General features: G+C 37.0%; 1 protein-coding gene across 7 annotated transcripts in view; it reads right to left on the reverse strand.

Annotated features, from left to right (window-relative positions):
* Positions 1–3,173: 3,173 nt before the first annotated feature.
* LOC105222913 (tachykinin-like peptides receptor 99D) overlaps positions 3,174–19,098 on the reverse strand; it is a 453,112-nt gene continuing 437,187 nt past the window's right edge. For 5 of the 7 annotated variants that reach the window (XM_049450610.1, XM_049450611.1, XM_049450608.1 and 2 more), the window contains 4 exons: positions 15,976–16,172; positions 10,558–10,694; positions 10,233–10,346; positions 3,174–7,371 (listed from right to left, as the gene is read on the reverse strand). In XM_049450610.1, coding sequence (XP_049306567.1) covers positions 6,944–7,371; positions 10,233–10,346; positions 10,558–10,694; positions 15,976–16,172 — 876 coding nt within the window. In that variant the 3' untranslated portion in view covers positions 3,174–6,943. The remainder of the gene's footprint in view (positions 7,372–10,232; positions 10,347–10,557; positions 10,695–15,975; positions 16,173–19,098) is intronic. The other 2 variants (XM_049450612.1, XM_049450613.1) reach the window with 1 other exon arrangement.

The raw sequence follows: 19,098 nt of genomic DNA on the forward strand, positions 1-19,098 counted from the left end.
AATTCGGCTACAATCGTACCCGTATTAAGAAACTTAGCTTTATCGGAACGAGTCAAAGAAGAATGCGTTTCATACCCAAAATATCCACTAAAACTATTCGAATGGACTCGCCAGAGATGTTGAGCCCTCTTACCATCTCCCTAACATATGCCTGATGATTTTCAAGCACTATATTCCTTACTTTTTTAATATTTTCATTAGTTGAAAAGGTCGTAGATCGTCCAGCACGAGGAATGTCTTCAACGACCTTTAGATTGCCTTTGAAGGCTTTCTACATTGGAAGGCTTGTGTTTTGATAAAATTGAATCACCGTAAGGCTTTTCTAACACAAATTCTTTGTTCGATATTTTTATCCATTTTAAAAATCGCACTACTGAGGTATACCGACTTAAGGAGCTGCTGTAAAAAACCGCTCAACAGATCGCGCTTATATTTGGTATAATAATAAAGGACAATTCCATGAATTTAGCAAAATATGTACTTTTTTTTTAAATAATATTTTGCCGGAGAATTTAATTACAATTTCCGATTTTTTTGTCCCAATCTATGTTGGTGTGCCCTTATTAAAAATATAATCTTGTTTTATGCCTTTACTTTATTGATTCTCCCTCGGAACTAAACAAACATTTCACTTGCAACTACAGCTTAACCTACCTTCGCTGATCTCGCTGTGGCTACCTGCCGTAAATGATGTTGAGTCAGCGAATCCTACAGTTTCTGCTATTGGGATTAGGTTACTGTGTTCAGCATTGTCTAGTCGGATGCTAGGCAGACAATGCAAACTCTAATTTGACTGCCAGCGATCTGGTTTATCTTATACGAGTCTTTTTGTAAATAACTTCATTTATAAGACTGTATAACTATCGCATTCGACTAACTTACATTTTTATACGTTTTTTACATGGTAAACATGCCATAAAAATGTTCCAACGACACGATAGTTTTTGTTATTTATTCTATTGGATAATACACATCCTCAGAGATGCCGCACAGTGCAAACCGAAGACGGTATTGTTGTTATGGGTATAGTATCAAACAATACCTGAATGTGTCCATCCGCAATCTCGCGCAAAAATTAGAATTCTGATCATCAATTTTTCGGAAGATTTTTGTTTTGTTGCCTTACAAAATCTAACTCGTGCAAAATTTGCAACCTTTAAAGGTTCGGTGAATGGGACCAAAACGAGATGGCCACCGATCATGATTTTCTCAAGAACATTTTGTTCAGCGATGAACACTATTGCTTGAATTGAATGGGTACGTTAACAAATAAAATCACCATTGTTGAGACGTCGTTCCATAGTCAAAAAGTCATTGTTTGGTGTATTCTATGGGTAGAGGGAATCATTTATCAAATATGAAGCCGGCCATAATGTTACAGTCACAGGGGAACAATATCGAGCCATGCTTAATGACTTTTCGTGTCTGAATTGGAGGATATTGATGTGGACGTTCTTTGCTTTCAACAAGAAGGTGCTACATGCCATAGATGGAAAATAATTGAGATTTTGCACTGCGACCTATGGTCTATAATGCCCTCTCCTATATCTCATATCCAGCACTCTGAATAATTCCAGGACCTATGTTGGCCAAGTGCTTCCTGCGCCTGTATTTGTCTCGGGGGAAGCTAATCATGTCTCTTAACCTTCCCAGGTTGTAGCTTGGCGTGACACTTTCCTGTTGTCTGCTGCTACTGCCGTACTCTCTCCTCTGTCCGGAGAAACTCCTTTATGGTGTGGGACCGCAATTCATGGTTCTGACCCCGTCGTCCTGGAAGCCGCCGCAGAGCAGACTAGTTCATCCGCAAGCCCATTGTCGGCTACCTTTATGCCCCGGCACCCGGATCAGGTGTACACGGTTGCAAACGGTTCAGCCTTCCTATACACTCTTCCACTAAAAGCGATTTGACCTTATAAGCTGAGATAATAGGCGAGTCTTTGCAGCTCCGATAGTTGAAGGCCTACCGAAGACTGTCTTGCCTTCGATGCTCAAGAAGAGTGACACAATAGGCCTTACTATCATGGTATACATCCACATGCTATACAGCCAATGTAACAATCCATTTATTGAAGGAATCTTTTGATGAACGCATTATCTCCCGTCGTGGGACGGTGGAGTGCCTCCAAACTCGGTGATTTAGTACCGCTTGATTATGTTTTATAGTGTCTTGTGAAATTGCTTGTCTACTCAGATAAAATTAGTCGAGTCAGTGGGGGCGCTCACTTCTTCGAAATTATTTTTAAACATAACGGCAAATCCTTATCTTACCAGAGTCTACAAATAACACCCTTTATCAATTAATTCATCCAGAAGTTGAATTAATTTACTTAGCTTGAAGATGATTTGAATTTTCGAATTTTTGTTTGTTGCTAATTTGATCTCTTAACCATTCTTAAAGAGAGAAATTGTATTATAAAATATCATATTTAGTAAAAAAATAAATGAAATCACAGGCAAATTTACAGTTAAGCGTTCGTGTATTTCTTTTCTCAAATAAATTTAATTACAGACAATTTATAAAATAGTGGAGCTTAGCATATTTAATTTATATTTTAAATCAACTTGAGTTAGTTTTATTAAAATAATTTATTTATAAATGTAAATTCGATAGCTTTGATAGCAAAATATTTTACAGGAATTCTTTTGTAGGAATTCTTTTACAAGAGTACCAAGATTATATTAAAAGTTACAACTTAATAATTAAATAGTTATTAAACTCTTCAGTGTGTTCAGTGCAACAACAATAATTATCGTACAATTTTAACAATAAACTTTGTGGTTTTATATAGAAATATGTAAACATACATGTACATACACATACATACCTACAAATATTTCAATTTAATACCTTATTCTTATAGTTTGCTTCAAATGCATCTGTATAACTATACAAATATACACTCTCACATAATCAACAGTCAAATACATACATATATATTTATATACATCTGTAAACATATTTAATTTTTCCCTGTTTAAAATCGAATCTTTCTCCTTACCAATAACCACAATCACAATTTTCCTTTTAGTTGTAGGTAGCTAGTCACATAGTCGTAAATTTGTATGTACAAAGTAGCGTGCAGAAGCGCGTAAATACAGTGTGTTCAACAATTAATGGTAACAAATATTTTTTATGAAATTTATACACTAGCCTTAACTTATATTTTTCATCCTTTTTTAACAGTTTTAAATAAAAATTTTATTTGTATGGTATATACTACTTTGATGTGCACAAAATTCCATCTGTTGGAACAGCTTGTAACGTTTAGTGATTTGATACAACCTTACATAAAATTGAATTTATTGCATACTTGTTTTATTTATTGTACTTAAATATATGAAAAAATAATTAAATATATTAGCTAAAAATAAAATAGTTATGTTCTTATTTTTTCGCGAGTATTTTATTGTATTTCTCTCAGTTACGTGGGTATTAACAAAAGTTCAATAAAGTGGCAGGATGGCATTAATTATGATAACCAGCTTAGATTAAATATTTTGCAATATAAAAATTAAAAAAAAATACAATTTATAGGTTTAATGTGTTGTACTAGAAAACTATTTTCCAACGGTTATAATACTAATAAAACAATAAGAGCATAAGCCTCTTCGATTGACGCAATTTTTAATAGATTCAGTTTTAGTTTTGTTATGAACGAAAAACTCTTTCCGGTTCTAAATTGTGGTTAAAAGTATATTTATATAAAATAAATAATCAATGCAATGTTGGGTTGAGGAATATAGCCGATGGAATATTTTTAAGGAGAATTAGCGTCTGTTTATTGTTTTGCTTGGTCGAAAACTGATAACTTTCTTCGTAAAAAATATACTGTCTCAAAAGTTAAATGAATATAGATTATTCACCAGTGGGTAAATATTTTGAAAAAGTGGGCGTGACCCTCTCTCTAATATGTTTAATGTTTATATCTCCAAAGCCAACAACAACAAAATTCGCCTAGGCTAGCAAATATTATAAGAACTTTTACCGACAGTGTGAAAATGAATAGAATCGGATGATAACCCCGCTCCCTCCCTACATAACGGTAGTGTTAAAAAAAACTCTTTAAATCAATAACTAAATACGCTAGGGACATTAAATTTTACCCGCTGCTATGATATGACAGGACTTTAATGAAGACGGAGTCAAAATTGGAGGATGGTCGTGGTCGTTTGAACCAAATGTGTTATGTGGCATTCTTCTGATATTTTAATGTTTAAGTCGGAAAATGGGCGAAATCGAACTACAGCCACGCCCACTACCCGTAAAACACAATTTCAAATTCCATCTGATTCTTTTCTTTCAAGTGTACAATTAATATGAGGGGGATAAGACTTTGCACGAATAATGCCTTTAGAGTATGCCAAATATAGTGAAAAATTGGGCAAATCGGAAAAACTGTTAAAGCACCTTGGTACAGAATATGTTTACCCCACTACTTATACTTGACTTTTGACCGAAAATATCGGTCAATGTGTGCGATATATAGTTGAAATGCAGTGAGAATACTTTCCTGATAACGGTACGTCGGTGTGCTTTAAATGGAGTCAATTCTTTCCGTAGCCGCCATATACCTGAATAAAGACTTTCGAAATTCCGACTTTATACCCCATATATCGGACAATATGTGAGTTATGTTAATGAAATTGAGAGATCGTGTTTTTCTTATAACGGTGCATATTTGTGTTAGGTGAAAAGTCGCCCTAGACCCCGTATAACTAACAGACATTTTGTACCTATATATGGTACATATCCTCTGGTAGATATTTTGCAGCTCAAGAAATTTCACTGGCTTTAATCCTTGCAAGTTGCAAGAGTAAGATATGTTCAGTTAAACCTGAACTTAACTCTTATTTACTTGTTCATATCAAAAAATCTCTCCTAAAATTTATTAGACATCCATCGAGCAGGCAACGGTTAAAATGGTTATACCTTTTTCAATAGTGCATAACTGTTTGAGTATTTCATAACTTTTTTCATATTATTAAAATATCTAAATACATATTCTGCTTGACTATGAAGACAGCACAACAGTGGCGTAGCTACAACTTCGGGCGTCCGGGGCCAAGGATGTTCTGCCGCCCCTTTTATCTACCTACCTACAAGTTTCATGAGGTTTGATAGTAAATTTACAAGACATCTTATTAAAAGCCATAGAAAAAATCCATTTTCGCCCTATATTTTGTACACTTTTAACACAATTTGCAGGAATTTTTGCCCGAATCGGAGATTTTAAATACCATCGAAGAGCGTTTTGCCGCCCCCAAGACGTTGCGCCCGTCCTATTTACTTTGGAACACACCTTGTAGGAACCATTGCAAAATAAACTGACAAAGGTCATTAATTGAAAGAAGACGGTATGGTTTCCTTAAACGTGGGACACGGCAAACCAAAATATTTGTAAAAATTATGGAAAATTAACAAAAAATGCTTGCGAAAAATACTACTCTCTAGATGGCGCGCTCGTTTAGATTCCTTGTACTGCAGACGTACAAAAGTAATAACAAATTATGGTACTTAGTTGACCAAATATAAAGACAGTCGTGTACTTTAATCTACAGTAAATACATTTTTGTACACCTATTATATTATTTTTCGAACAGACTGTTTCGGGCTTATAATGTGCATTTTATAACCAAGTTTTGGGTTTTCTAAAAACTCTAGCCATGCACAAATGTTTGCCGAAAAAAATTAAAAATAAAACACTTTCGAAAAATTTTATTCATGGATTTCTGTGTTAACTTTGGTTTCTCTTAGTTTTTCGAACACGTCTGTTCTTATTTATATTGTTTACTCAATAAACTTTCGTGAATCCCTTTACTTCGAATATAAGGTATAGTGAGTTTTTTTTTACATATGTGAGTGCAAAGCTTAATAGTGAAACACTAAGCTTAAAATATAAACTTTTTTAGTCAATTGTATTCTAATATTTTCTTATCTACATACATATATACATAAGCACTTTAAGGCTGTTATGACTTAGTCCTTGTGCTGACATTTATACATTTATACGAGTTCGAGCTTTTATGTAAATATACATATATTTTAAATAACTTTAATATTTTCTGTATGTTACATTCAGCAGCTTATGTCTTAAGTGGTCTAACTATGAATAATTCGCATTTAAACCATAATTCATTAATATATTACAATTCCATTAGTTTGCTTAGTTTTCTTAGGGTCGTACGTGAGTTTGTGTTTAATATTTCATTGTAACTATTTGAGGTTATAATGCCTCTAAAGAATCACATTGTCCGCATTTAGGTCAAGAGTGGCCAATTTGGTTTCAAGAAATATCACCTACGAATGGAATAGCTGTTTAAATTTGTAGCAGCGCAGACCGCTCTTTTCCACTATCTCTCTTACTATTTTAAATTTCAAACTAAATTTTCTAAAATTAGATATGTCAATGGTTATCAGCAACGATATCACCAGAACTGCGCAGCACATCTTCTTCATATCGTCCACCAGGTGTTGGACGTAACACACTTTCCAGTGTCAACTTTTATCACGACCATTCACATACGAGACATGGGACAACCCAGCGTTGTTGTTTTTATTCTGGTCACCCACTGGGCTGTGTCTGCCAAGCATGTGTTTCCCTAAACCATCTCTTATACGGCTAATTTACAGCCATGTTTTATCATCTGTCGTAGACGAGACGAAAATGCCGCGTGGCGTGTTGGTCGACAGCAGTGTAGTTGTTGTGGCTTTTGTTGTGCTTGTTATTGGGGCACCTATTGTGTTGCCACTTTCTGTGGCATCTATCGCCCGATGCTTGTTGTTATTGTTGTTACTGCTGCTGTTGCTAATAGCATAAGCTTTTGTACTACCGTTGACATTTTTATATTCCAAACCGTCTGCTAAACCATTGCTGTACTTGTCACGCTCCGCAACTACTTTGACGCTACCACTGTTGTTGTTGTTGCGTGCGCCTTCACACTGTCAAGATGCGACACGCACGTTTGTCTCATCCACACGGCACACACTGCCATCAGCATCACCAACACGACAACCTTCAACACCTACGACTTCCCCAACGCCAAGTGTGGATGGCGGCGGCAGCAGTGGCGGTGTTGTTGTTGATGATTCGGTGTCGGTTGTTTCAACTGTCGCTGGCCACAATGGCAATGACACTTGTTGTGCGCTGCCATTTCGCAGCGCCATTTTGATGGGCTCAGCTTTCATTACGATGCCATATTGTCCCGCACCCGGTGCGCCGCTTAACGACGTCAGCGATGTAAGCTCGTGACTATTGCCGCAGTGACTAATGGTGAAGCGTTGGTGATATGCGCCGGTGTTGTTGGTGCCAATTGGCGCAGAGTGTCGCATCGGATCTCGATGGGATACTATTGTGGAATTACGTAACATACCTGAAAATAGCAAGTAGCAAATGGTATACAGTAATTGACGCAAGGAAATGTAGTAAAAACCAAATAAGCACTATGTAAATATATAAACTCGTATGTACATAAAAAGGTCTTTGAACGTGGAGCGACTGTGGAAGAGGCTTAAGCTAATTTGAATTTTGAAATTGGCTAACATTTAGAGCTATTCAAAGAAAAGGTGCCCACTTTAAACCAAAAGCACGTCATCAGGGTGCCACCGTATTCGTGAAACTCCTCAAGACTTCAATAAAAATGAGGAATGGGGCGTAAAAATATGTATATAGATCCCTGCGCTAATGCAGAGTTATTCACAATATAGAAGCGGCTTTTACAATTTTTTGGTAAACTTTAATATTAAAGAGTTTTGGGAATAGCTGCATCTAACGTGAAAGAACGAAACCATATTTTGGCATTTCACCAAATTCCTAAGTAACTATAAGAACTTCATGCCGTTTTTGACTCGCCATTCCTCTGTTCGCTCTGTTTAAGCTTCGTTCTCTTACAAAAAAAAAAACAGGAGTTTAAAACGTTCCGACCACAAGCAGAACTATTTAATTCTATTTATTCAATACCATAGTTTTGAATTGATTGACTATTTTTAAACAGCGTCAAGGTGGGACATGAACTAAATTTGAGTAAAATCGGTTAAGTACTTTGTAAGATTTTTTTCTTAAAAATGGAGGATTCACGTATATGTAGTACTGTTTGATGAATGATTTTTTTTGTAGGCTTGGTAATGATCCGATTCCGAGCTTTCGACGTTGTCGCACGTCAGTTTGTGATGAGCCCCAGCTAAGTGCCTCGAAAACGGCTACCACGATTGAAGGTGCACTGCTTGGCTGAGATAGTAGACATCTCCAAAATCGGGGTGGATTATGACCTGCGTGAATAACCCACACTAATAAATCGTAGATAATTAGGTTTATCTTGGAACCAGTATTATCATAAAACACTTGTCAGCCTCGAAATCCAACGCAGAATAACTCTGGCCAAGGTGCTACTTCGGACTGAGTAGGCAATTGAGAAGTAAAGTCATCCTTCCTTCCTTTGGACTCTCCCAGAAATCATATATATCAGAAGCGTTTTTGAAGATAGAACGCTACTGAGTCAATTGCATTGATTAGAAATAAAACGGTGTTTAGCTATCGGACCGCGTATATATCTTTAATCTCTTCTAGCTTTAATGTTACAGTAAGAAATCTATTATGCTTTCTGTACTGGGTTTTCGAATCTGTATCCAACAATACGGGGATATATGCCACACACACCATCGAATTATTGTGAGAAAATTTTGGAGACTCGATTATTTTAAGAAATTGTAACATTGAATGGTCTCGAAGAAGTTGTGATTTAACACCATTAGACTACTTCTTGTGGAGTAATTTGAAATTATTGGTCCTTAGCAGTAAACTAGACTCTCTTCAAGATTTAGAAGTCAATATTGCACGTGCTATTCATTGCATACGACTTGATTTAGTGGGAAGAGTTGCCGCATTAGTGTGTTGCTTTTTGAATAGAAAGCATATCACTCTTAAACGAAAACTCTGTATATGTATGTTGCGGGAAGATAAAATCAAATTTCAAAGTTTTTCCTGCAGGGTTAGTTAAGTGTGGAACACTGCTGCCAACTGTGTAGTCATTTGTTATTCAACTGGCTAGCCAGCGGCTTTCATCGTAAAACAAAAAAGATTAACAACCGCCCTGTGTTGGCAGTCACTCGAAGCTGCATGCACATGACAAGAATGGGCAGTGGCTCAACATTAGACAGCCTCAGTTGGTGTTATAAATCCAATGGTGACATGTTGTTGGCTGTCAGCAGCAGCTCGTGGATTGCGGAGGAATTACGGTATTACCAGGAGTTCAAGCGATAAAACTTTGTTTGTATTTTATTGGATCCTGAAGCTGATTGGTGCATTTTTGGCAGGAGATAAGAGCGAAAAAGTTACTTTATGTGGGCATGGAAAAGTTGAAGGACAATTAACATAAATGACAGATGATGCTAGGTTTTTAAATTAATGCGAAATAAGTTTAATTTGAGGCACTTGTGTGATCACTACAATTTATTGCTCTTGTTTTTGATAAGTGCTTCATTAAATTAACATAAAATGTCCATTTCCTAGTACTAACTGGTTTTGGTAACGGTTCTCCGTCAAATAACAAATGAGGAGAGCATTTCGCTAATGACTACAACAACAATGACCATTTTGAGGTAATGCTCTCTAGACTAATTGGCGCGGGTATAAAAGTTTACTACAACTGATGTTAATGACAGCCAACAATTTAATTACTGAACTTTTTTTGATTTGCTCTCGTTAAAATAATAATAAGGGGAGAGCGAAAATACTGCAAACGCAAACGTAACGCCCACAAAATAATTGAGGACGGTTCTACACTTTTAATCAGCTAAAGACTGTTATGTGATTTATGGTTATTTTCGCATTGATAGCGGCGAATACCGCAGTCGATAGAAGGATGAGCTCTATGAGATATACGGTTACATTGACATGCTTTGTTCAGCGAATCAAGAGACAGTGGCTATGCTGGCTAGGTCATGATGTCCGGATAGATGAGACCATTCCAGCTTTGAAAGTATTCGATTTAGTACCCGCCGGAGGAAGCGAAGAAAAGTAAGACTTCTTTTCCGTTGAAGAGATTAGGTGGAGAAGGACTTGAATACCCTTGGTACCTTCAATCGGCGCCAAATGTCAAAAAGAAGAAACAACGGGCGTGGGTAAGCGGTGGCCAAGTCGGTAAAGTAAGTAAAATAGAGACTGTTGCCATGCGTACACTTTTTCTGCCCATAAGTCACCTAAAATTTATGAAATTACCATAATTTATTTACTTACCATAATGTGAAGCTACGCGACGGTTTTTTGGCGAGCTCGGACAGGTGTACAAAAATGAGCGCTGAGTATCTGCAAGAGACACACAAAAGGATGAATTGACTGGGAAATGTCCAACTGGGAGATGAGTTTAGATGACGTCACATGGTGGACAGGCGGAAAAATATTAGACAATTTTGACGTGACATGAATATGTGAGGTTATTTTGTGAAAGAAGATTCGAATGAAAAAGTGATTGTGAAATTTCGATTAACTTCTAAGCATACAAGCTTGCAAATATAATTAAGTACTGTTACAATTACTCTTAAATATATAGTATAACACTTACCATTCCTTTTGATGCGATTATGATCCGGTGAACCCGAGCAGGAATACCGGGAAGTCATATTGTCGCGTCGATTAAGAGATTCGTCGACCTTAACGAATGGGCACCAACGGAAGAATCGCTTGAAGCCGTAACGGAATCTGTTGAAGAAAAATCGAAATTGATTGATATGTGAAGTCAAGCCCATGCATTCTGTCAAGTGACGAATGTTTGGTGTACAAATCCCTGACAGTGGGCAAAAAATAGTAAGACGATTTAATTTAAATTTCGCGCGAAAACCGAAGGAATTTGCGTTTGAAAATCGACAATTAACAGTTAAAGCTATTACTGGCGTTGTTGGAATAAAGGAAGGAATAGTGAAAACCAGTTCGAAAGATCATTTAGGCCTAAGAAAAGTGAAAGCACCAAAATTACTAAATTTTTGCGAAAAACAGCGTCGCATTAACGGCTGTGAAACAATGCTTTCCGACTACCAAGATGTAATGATTACTGGCGTGGAATCTTGGATCTATAATTACGATATGGAAACCGACGATCAATCGGCCGAATATCGCCTTCGATTATCGATGTGTGGTGCACTCAAAATTCCTTCGGACCGGCTAAACTGTTAACAAGGAATAATAGGAGAATTTGAGTGCTATGCGTCGTAGGGGCGAAGCTATTTGTAAAAAAAGGCCGGAGTTATTGACCGACAACTCTTGGTACTTGCACCACGATAATGCACCGTCGCATACTGCATTGATTTTTCGTGAGTTTTTCGCCAAATTTTTAACTATATTCGCGCCGTGTCTTACTATTTTTTTGTTCATAGTAGAATGTCGTTGGAACATTTTGCTTCTGTAGGTGACAGCTCCGCCATTAATTCCAGATGCTGCGTGTGCGCAAAAGCAGATTTCGTCAAACTGCAATAAGTAAGCAATTGCCTACATCCCTGCAAGTGTCTTTTACGCCATCTGTGATTCGTTCCATCAGCTCGACACGTAATGCATTTAAATAAGTTTGGCAAAATTTGTGGTTGCGCATAAATGTCATTACCATACCCAGAATACTGGTGATGGATTGAAACACGATGCTGTGCCCAATTACACTAATGGTAATGGTTTCGTCTATCACTAAAAATGCAATACTAATGCACTAATATTCCTCTCTTCGAGGATATAATGCTTATCGAATTTAGTTCACACGAGTCTTTCTCCGTTATATTTTACTCAAAGCTCTAACTACTTTGAATGCCTATATAATCAAAAAAATTATAGTGTTTAAAAAAAAACACCAAAGTCCTAACTCAAAACGCCTAAAAACAAAAAAACGCCGTTTTTTGTAAATTTAAGGTTTTTTTTTGTTTAAAAACGGTCCAAAAGTTTTTTCTCTTATTCCCTCAAAAAACAATGCTTAATTAACGCACGAAATGCTTTATGATCCATTTTTTTGTAAACTAACACTAGTTGCTTTACAAAAATTCTATATTTTTTTAATACCTAATAGAAATCATATAAATGGTAGTAATAGAGTAATAATATTATCTATGTATGTGTCAGCCTCAGTAAAGCGTGGACGAGTCCTCAACCACAGTTTTCTTGGAATTAAAAAAGAAAAGCAAAATTTCCCGTTCGGCTCAAAAAGAGACATTTTCAGTTGAGAATAAGTTTGAGATGCAAACAGATCTCAACAATGTTTTGTTGGGCTAATGTCGACACAAATGTCCAAGATCGATATAAAACGATTTAATCGATTTAATTGGCCTGTGCTTGACCCTAGAGACATCTTTTGGAAAAAGCAAAAAACGGAATAAAATTTAAAAGAACTTTACTTGTACAATTTTGTTATATACACAGCCTTCGATGTTTACTCCTCACAAAGTCAGGCATTCCAAACAGCTTATCTTCAGCATCGAGAATTTTACTGAAAGCACTGCGGTATTTGCAACTAAGCTGATCAAAACTTTGGCAAAATGTGAATACCTGTGTCCTGAATTCACTTATTTGCGCTTAGCTAAGGCTTAAGCGATTTTATGCAAAAGTTTAGATCTACATGTTTTCTCTAACTATTCCATTAAGTAGAGATGAGCGATATTGCGATTTATAAATCACTGTGATTTCAGTGATTGCTATTTTTAAATCACTGTGATTTTATATTGTTATTGCGATCGCAACTAAGTCGACGTTCAAACGTCGTTGTTGTTGTTGTAGCGGCAGATTCTGCCAATTTGACACTGTTTGGCCGAATAAAAGTCCGGGTCTGTTCCACTTACCACTTACGTAGGTTTTCCGCCTTTCTTTTCACTACATTTTCGCAAATATTGGAGCGGTTCGGCTACCTGACACTTAGAGCGTATTGCATAGTTCATTTGTATGTTAGTATGATGGTTTCACACATTTCTTAGAAGGAATTACCATTAGTGTGGTTGATAATTTGTTTGTTTAGAATACCCGCTTTTAATATTTTCAAGACCAAATAATTAACGCGAGTTTCCTAATCTTTGGGAAAATATTAAAAACCCGTAATTTTTTTATTCCATCATTTTTTCTGAAATTAATTAGTTACAATTCTTGTTTTCATCACAAAATGCTTTATATAAGAACGTTACACTCAAAACTTCAAACCGCTATGACGAAAAATAGCATATACGATATATACAATACCCTGAAGAAAGTTGTTACAGTTTCGAACTGCGATCGCAATCACTGGTTCGAACTGCGATCACAGTTTCGAACTGCGATCGCAATCGCAGTTCATAAAAGCGAACTGCTATTTATAAAAAGTGATCGCAGTTGCGATTTGCGATTTTTCAATCACAGTGAAAAAATCACCGGTAGTGAAATATCGCTCATCACTACCATTAAGTAGTTAATTAACTAAAACTAAAGAGCGTTTATGGATCGGAGCGGGTTCCACAAATCCTAGTGGATGTAATAAAATGTTAAGTTCAAGTTTTGTTAAGCGTTGAGGCAAAGATAAAAAATTTAACAAGACAGTGATAGACAGACAGAAGTTCTAAACATAATTCTTGTAGAGAATTAAAGAAGTAAATCAACTTCCAAAGTTCTATGTGTACAATAAATACGATTTTTTTTACAGTCTTAATACATTCAACATCCTGTAACAAGTATTAGAAGCTCTGTGGTGTTAATAACGAATGAGAACAAAGTATTGACCACAGCATTACATGTTTACATTACATGTATATTAGGGTGTCCGTTGTTTCAAGAGTTTAACTTTTCTTTTTGTAAACGGCCCTTGAAATTTTAGTTTATGCCCTTTGTTCAAATAAGGATCCAATGTAAAATAGCCTTTTATTTCCAATACAAACCGTGCCGAAGTCATATTTATTTAACATGTACGAGGTGTGTTCAAAAAGTATCGCGAATTTTGTGTTTTTTCAAAAATTATTTATTTATTCATGAATATCTATTTTGTCCCCTTCAAAGTAATCCCCAAGAGATATTATACACTTGTGCCAACGGTTTTTTCAATCTTCGAAGTACTTCAAAAAATCATTTTTGTTTATCTTCTTCAGCTCCTCCTTCGATGCCGTCTTTATTTCGTCAACAGAAGCGTAACGTCCTCCTTTCATGGGCCTCTTCAGTTTAGGGAACAAGAAAGAGTCACAGGGGGCCAGATCTGGGGAATACGGTGGCTGCGGCATCATTAGTGTGTTGTTTTTGGCCAAAAAGTCGCGCACAAGCAACGATGTGTGAGCAGGGGCGTTATCGTGGCGCAACAGCCAATTTTTCTTCTTCCACAAATCCGGGCATTTTTGGCCGATTGCTTCGCGCAAATTGCGCATAACTTGCAGGTAATATTCCTTATTGACCGTTCTTCCCTGTGGCAAGAACTCATGATGCACCACGCCCCTGCAATCGAAGAAAACTGTCAGTTACGATTCGCGATACTTTTTGAACACACCTCGTATGTAACAATGAATGTTTTGATATTTTGCAATAAATCTATTACTTTGAAAAGTGATATTCTAATACATATACAAATTTCTGCCCTACAAAACAGGTCTTAATGATTTCTTTCATAAAACAATTCCTTCAAGAGTTATACATCGTACGATTTTTGCATCAAATCTCTTGAGCATTCATAGTGTGTAGCTCATACGACATGGTGCACTATCTGAATCAACATTTGATGCCTAACTTTAACTGCGCATTACCTTTAAGGGAGAATTTTTATGAAAAAAACATACATATTTACAGTCCGATTTATACATCAAATCACCCGAGTGAACCCATTGAAGTGATTTATTCATAGTGTGTTGCTCATACGACATGGTGCACCATATGAATGTATTATATTTTTGATGCTTAATTTGAACAGCATACTCGTATTACCTTTAGAGGAACTTTTTAATGAAAAAAATCATTCAGAACTTTTGTGTAGAGCGAAAAGTTTGTATTAGTATTTCAATTTTTTAAAGTTGTAAAGCTCTTTGCTCTGGAGAGAGAAACGTTTTTGCCAAAGATGAAAAATTCTATATAAATTAGTATATGAAAAAGTAAAATGATTTAGGCACGGGTTAATTAAAAAGCAATGAGCTTGATTACGTTGAATTTTTGTTTTTTATGGCTAAACGGGAAACTTCAGGTGACGTTTTTGAACAAATTAACTGGAGAAATAACGGTCGTCCTAAAGTATATATTGTATTGTATATACGCACTATTTGGTGAAGGAAGAAAGTAATTGTATGACACTGTGTGAAATAATGCGTCAATCACTTTGATCTGTCAAAAAAAAAAAAAAAATCCCCTGTGCGGATGCTATACACAAAAGAATAATTGCATAGACTGAAATGACCGCATAGATTATTAGCTCAAAGCGTATGTATAAAACTATAGTGGTTAAACAATAGTGGTTTGTAAGTAAGATAATATGTGTTCTATTGTGTTGCAAATTCTTCGAATTGAGCTCTGAGTACTGTTAAAAATTAAGTTATTTTATCTTATGTGTGTTAGGTGGTGGATTAGAGTGCGACCTGCAGCTGCTCGACCAGCAAATAAAAATATAAAATCGTAAGAACTTCCTTATATCTCTCTTTCTTCTATTGTCGAAACAAGTCTAACTCTTTTCTTCAGCGTAAACTATGGTTGGCTCAGTTTAAAAAATCTCTACCAAATGAGCAAAATTTTTTGTGATGTTATTTCTAAATCAATTAAAAGGGTCTAGTAAATTTTCCCAAGTTTATATACAGGGGTTTGCCTTACGCATCCCTTCTTCCTATAAATGTTTGTGAAAATTGCACAAAACTGCATAAATTTCACTTTGCTCGGCGCTTATAAAAAAAAAATGGTTTCACATCTATCCTGCCCTGCCAAGTGAAAGAAAATGTTTTTATGTCTATTGTCACATACTCCTTTATATTGAAAACCTGTCGACTGCATGACTGGCATTTGTAAACTTTAACTTGAATATACATACCTTGAGTTCATCCAGCAGTAGATAATCGGATTATACATGGAGTTACTCATGGCCAGCCAATAGATGCCTAAATAGACCTCCTGAATGAAAGGAGTCTGTGTCAGTGCTGGATAACATGATGTGACTATGAAATAGATATGAAAGGGCAACCAACAAACGGCGAATATCAGCACCACAACCATCATCATTTTCACTACCTGCAGGGACAAGAATTAAAAAGAAATGATAATTGCTAGAAAGATAATCAATTTCCGTGAAAGCAGATATTATTATGAATTCATTGTAAATTTTGAACGAATATCATATATGAAGGCTTTTGTAGATAATTAGTTAGTTGGATATACATATCGTCACCTGAAATGCAAAATAACGTATCATCAAAAAATTCGAAATTGAGTGTCTTATTGATTACGCTTCACTACTTCAAATTATATACATAATATTAAATATGTTCATCGTTTTCTGGTTCTGCGGTCATATATAAACCAGTTTTAACCAATATTAATATTTTGTTTCACTCATGTTCCATTTTATTCCGTGTTTCATTCATGCCACTGTAAATTTCTGAAAATGTTGTTACGTTAATTTGCATTTCAGGTGACGATATGAATACTGGCAAATATAATGTGTATTCGAATGAAGTGGCCACTTTTGATGCATTGCATTACCGGATTTAAAGCAGTTGAAGTCGATGAAGTACAGACTGAATATTTAATTCCTTCTTTGGCCAAATACAGTTTTTCACCAAAATGAAATTTTAGTGCTCTCTTTTCAAAGAACAAAGAACAAATTTGTTCTCATCACTACATCAAATAAGGTATATTTGGGCTTGGAAACATTTTGACTCAATTTTACTAATTTTTGCACACAAGAGCAAGTCAATATTCAATACTAAGCCACTCACAGCCATTGCACTCAGATCAACATATTTGGTGTCTGGGTCTTGAAAAGTTATGGTCCGACTTTGACAATTTTTGTGAAGAAGATATTGAGGATATTATTTCCGCAAATTTTTATTCTGACAAATTCATAGAAGTTTGATTTTTATACCGTAAAGTGTAAAGTGGAGTCATGTGTAGAAGTTCACGCAAGTGAGGAAAGTTCTCTGATCGCCATTCTCTTGGATGTGGCCAGAAACGATTCTTTTACATATGGCTCAAGCAGCTCATGACTTCCGGTCTTTGACCAAGTATCCTCTGGGTAGCCTACATGTGCGGGATGGGATAGATACCGAGAGTTGCAGAGGGCAGCGAGACGCATTTGCAGGTAGAAAAACAAAGAGGCCGAAATGCGTGAGTATGAAGAGCTTGGCAAGCTGGCCGACAGGTGTAATGCTCGAAAATTCTACGAAAAAATGCGGCGACTAACAGAAGGTTTCAAGATCGGACAGACATACTCTTGTAGAAGCCCCAAAGGTGACCGATGTCCAAATCATACTAAAATTATGGAGGGAACACTTCTTCAGCTTGCTGAATGGCACCAAAAGTTCAACGCCAGAAGAAGGCGAACGCGATTCCGCGATCGATGACGATGGAGCAGACGTTCCACTACCCGACCATGAAGAAGTTCGAATAGCAATTACCCGCCTGAGGAACAACAAAGCGGCGGGGGCCGATGGATTGCCGGCCGAACTATTCAAACACGGCGGCGAAGACTGATAAGGCGCATGCATCGGCTTCTTTGCAAATTATGGTCGTACGAAAGCATGTACAATGATTGGAATTTAAGTGTGCTCTGCCCAACCCACGAAACGGGAGACCCCACAATATGCGCCAACTACTATGGGATAAGTCTTCTAAACATTGCGTATAAGGTTCTATCAAGCGTATTGTGCCGAAGATTAAATCCCACCGTCAACAAACTGATTGGACCTTATCAGTGTGGCTTCAGACCTGGAAAATCAACAACCGACCAGATATTCACCATGCGCCAAATCTTGGAACAGACCCGTGAAAGAAGGATCGACACACACCCATGCTGACTTTATGCCGCGATGCCTGAATTTGGTATCCCCGCAAAACTAATACGGCTGTGTAAACTGACGTTGAGCAATACCAAAAGCTTCGTCAGGATCGAGAAGGACCTCTCCGAGCCGTTCGATACCAAACGAGGTTTCAGACAAGGCGACTTCCTCTCGTGCGACTTCTTCAATCTGCTGCTGGAGAAAATTATTAGAGCTGCAGAACTGAATAGAGCAGGTACAATCTTTTATAAGAGTGTACAGCTGCTGGCGTATGCCGATGATATTGATATCATCGGCCTCAACACCCGCGCCGTTAGTTCTGGTTTCTCCAGACTGGACAAGGAAGCAAGGCAAATGGGTCTGGCAGTGAACGAGGGCAAGACGAAATATCTCCTGTCATCAAACAAACAGTCGTCGCACTCGCGACTTGGCTCTCACGTCACTGTTGACAGTCATAACTTTGAAGTCGTAGATAGTTTTAGTATACTTAGGAACCAGCATTAACACCACCAACAATGTCAGCCTGGAAATCCAACGTAGGATTCTGCCTCGACGAACAAAAACCAATCTCTATAAATCAATCATTATTCCCGTGTTGCTTGATGGTGCAGAGGCTTGGGCGGTGACAACAACTGATGAGTCGAGTTTTCGAGAGAAAGGTTCTGCGAAAGATTTATGGTCCATGGAACGATGAACTGTATGAGATATACGACGAGATTGACATAGTTCAGCGAGTTAAAACACAGCGGCTACGCTGGCTAGGTCATATCATTCAAATGAACGAAAACACTCCAGCTCTGAAAGTATTCGACACAGTATCCGCCGTGGGAAGCAGAGGAAGACCTCCACTCCGTCGGAAGGACCAGGTGGAGAAGGACCTGGCTTCTCTTAGAGTATCCAATTGTCGCCACGTAGCGAAAAGAAGAAATGACTGGTGCGCTGTTGTTAACTCGGCTATAATATAAGCGGTGTCTGCGCCAGAAAAGAAGAAGAAGTGTAACTTTTGACTTTTTCAATTGAAGAAAACATGAAAAGAGTGAAGGATATGAAGCTTGAAAATCGTCACGCAAGAGTTAGAGAGATGACAAGAGATCTCTAGCGTGTCCTTTCGAATGATTTTCGTGGATATCTTGGGTATGAAATGCGTTCTTGCTCGACTC

The sequence above is a fragment of the Bactrocera dorsalis genome, chromosome 2 (genome assembly GCF_023373825.1).
Source record: "Bactrocera dorsalis isolate Fly_Bdor chromosome 2, ASM2337382v1, whole genome shotgun sequence".
Classification (NCBI taxonomy): Eukaryota; Metazoa; Arthropoda; class Insecta; order Diptera; family Tephritidae; genus Bactrocera; species Bactrocera dorsalis.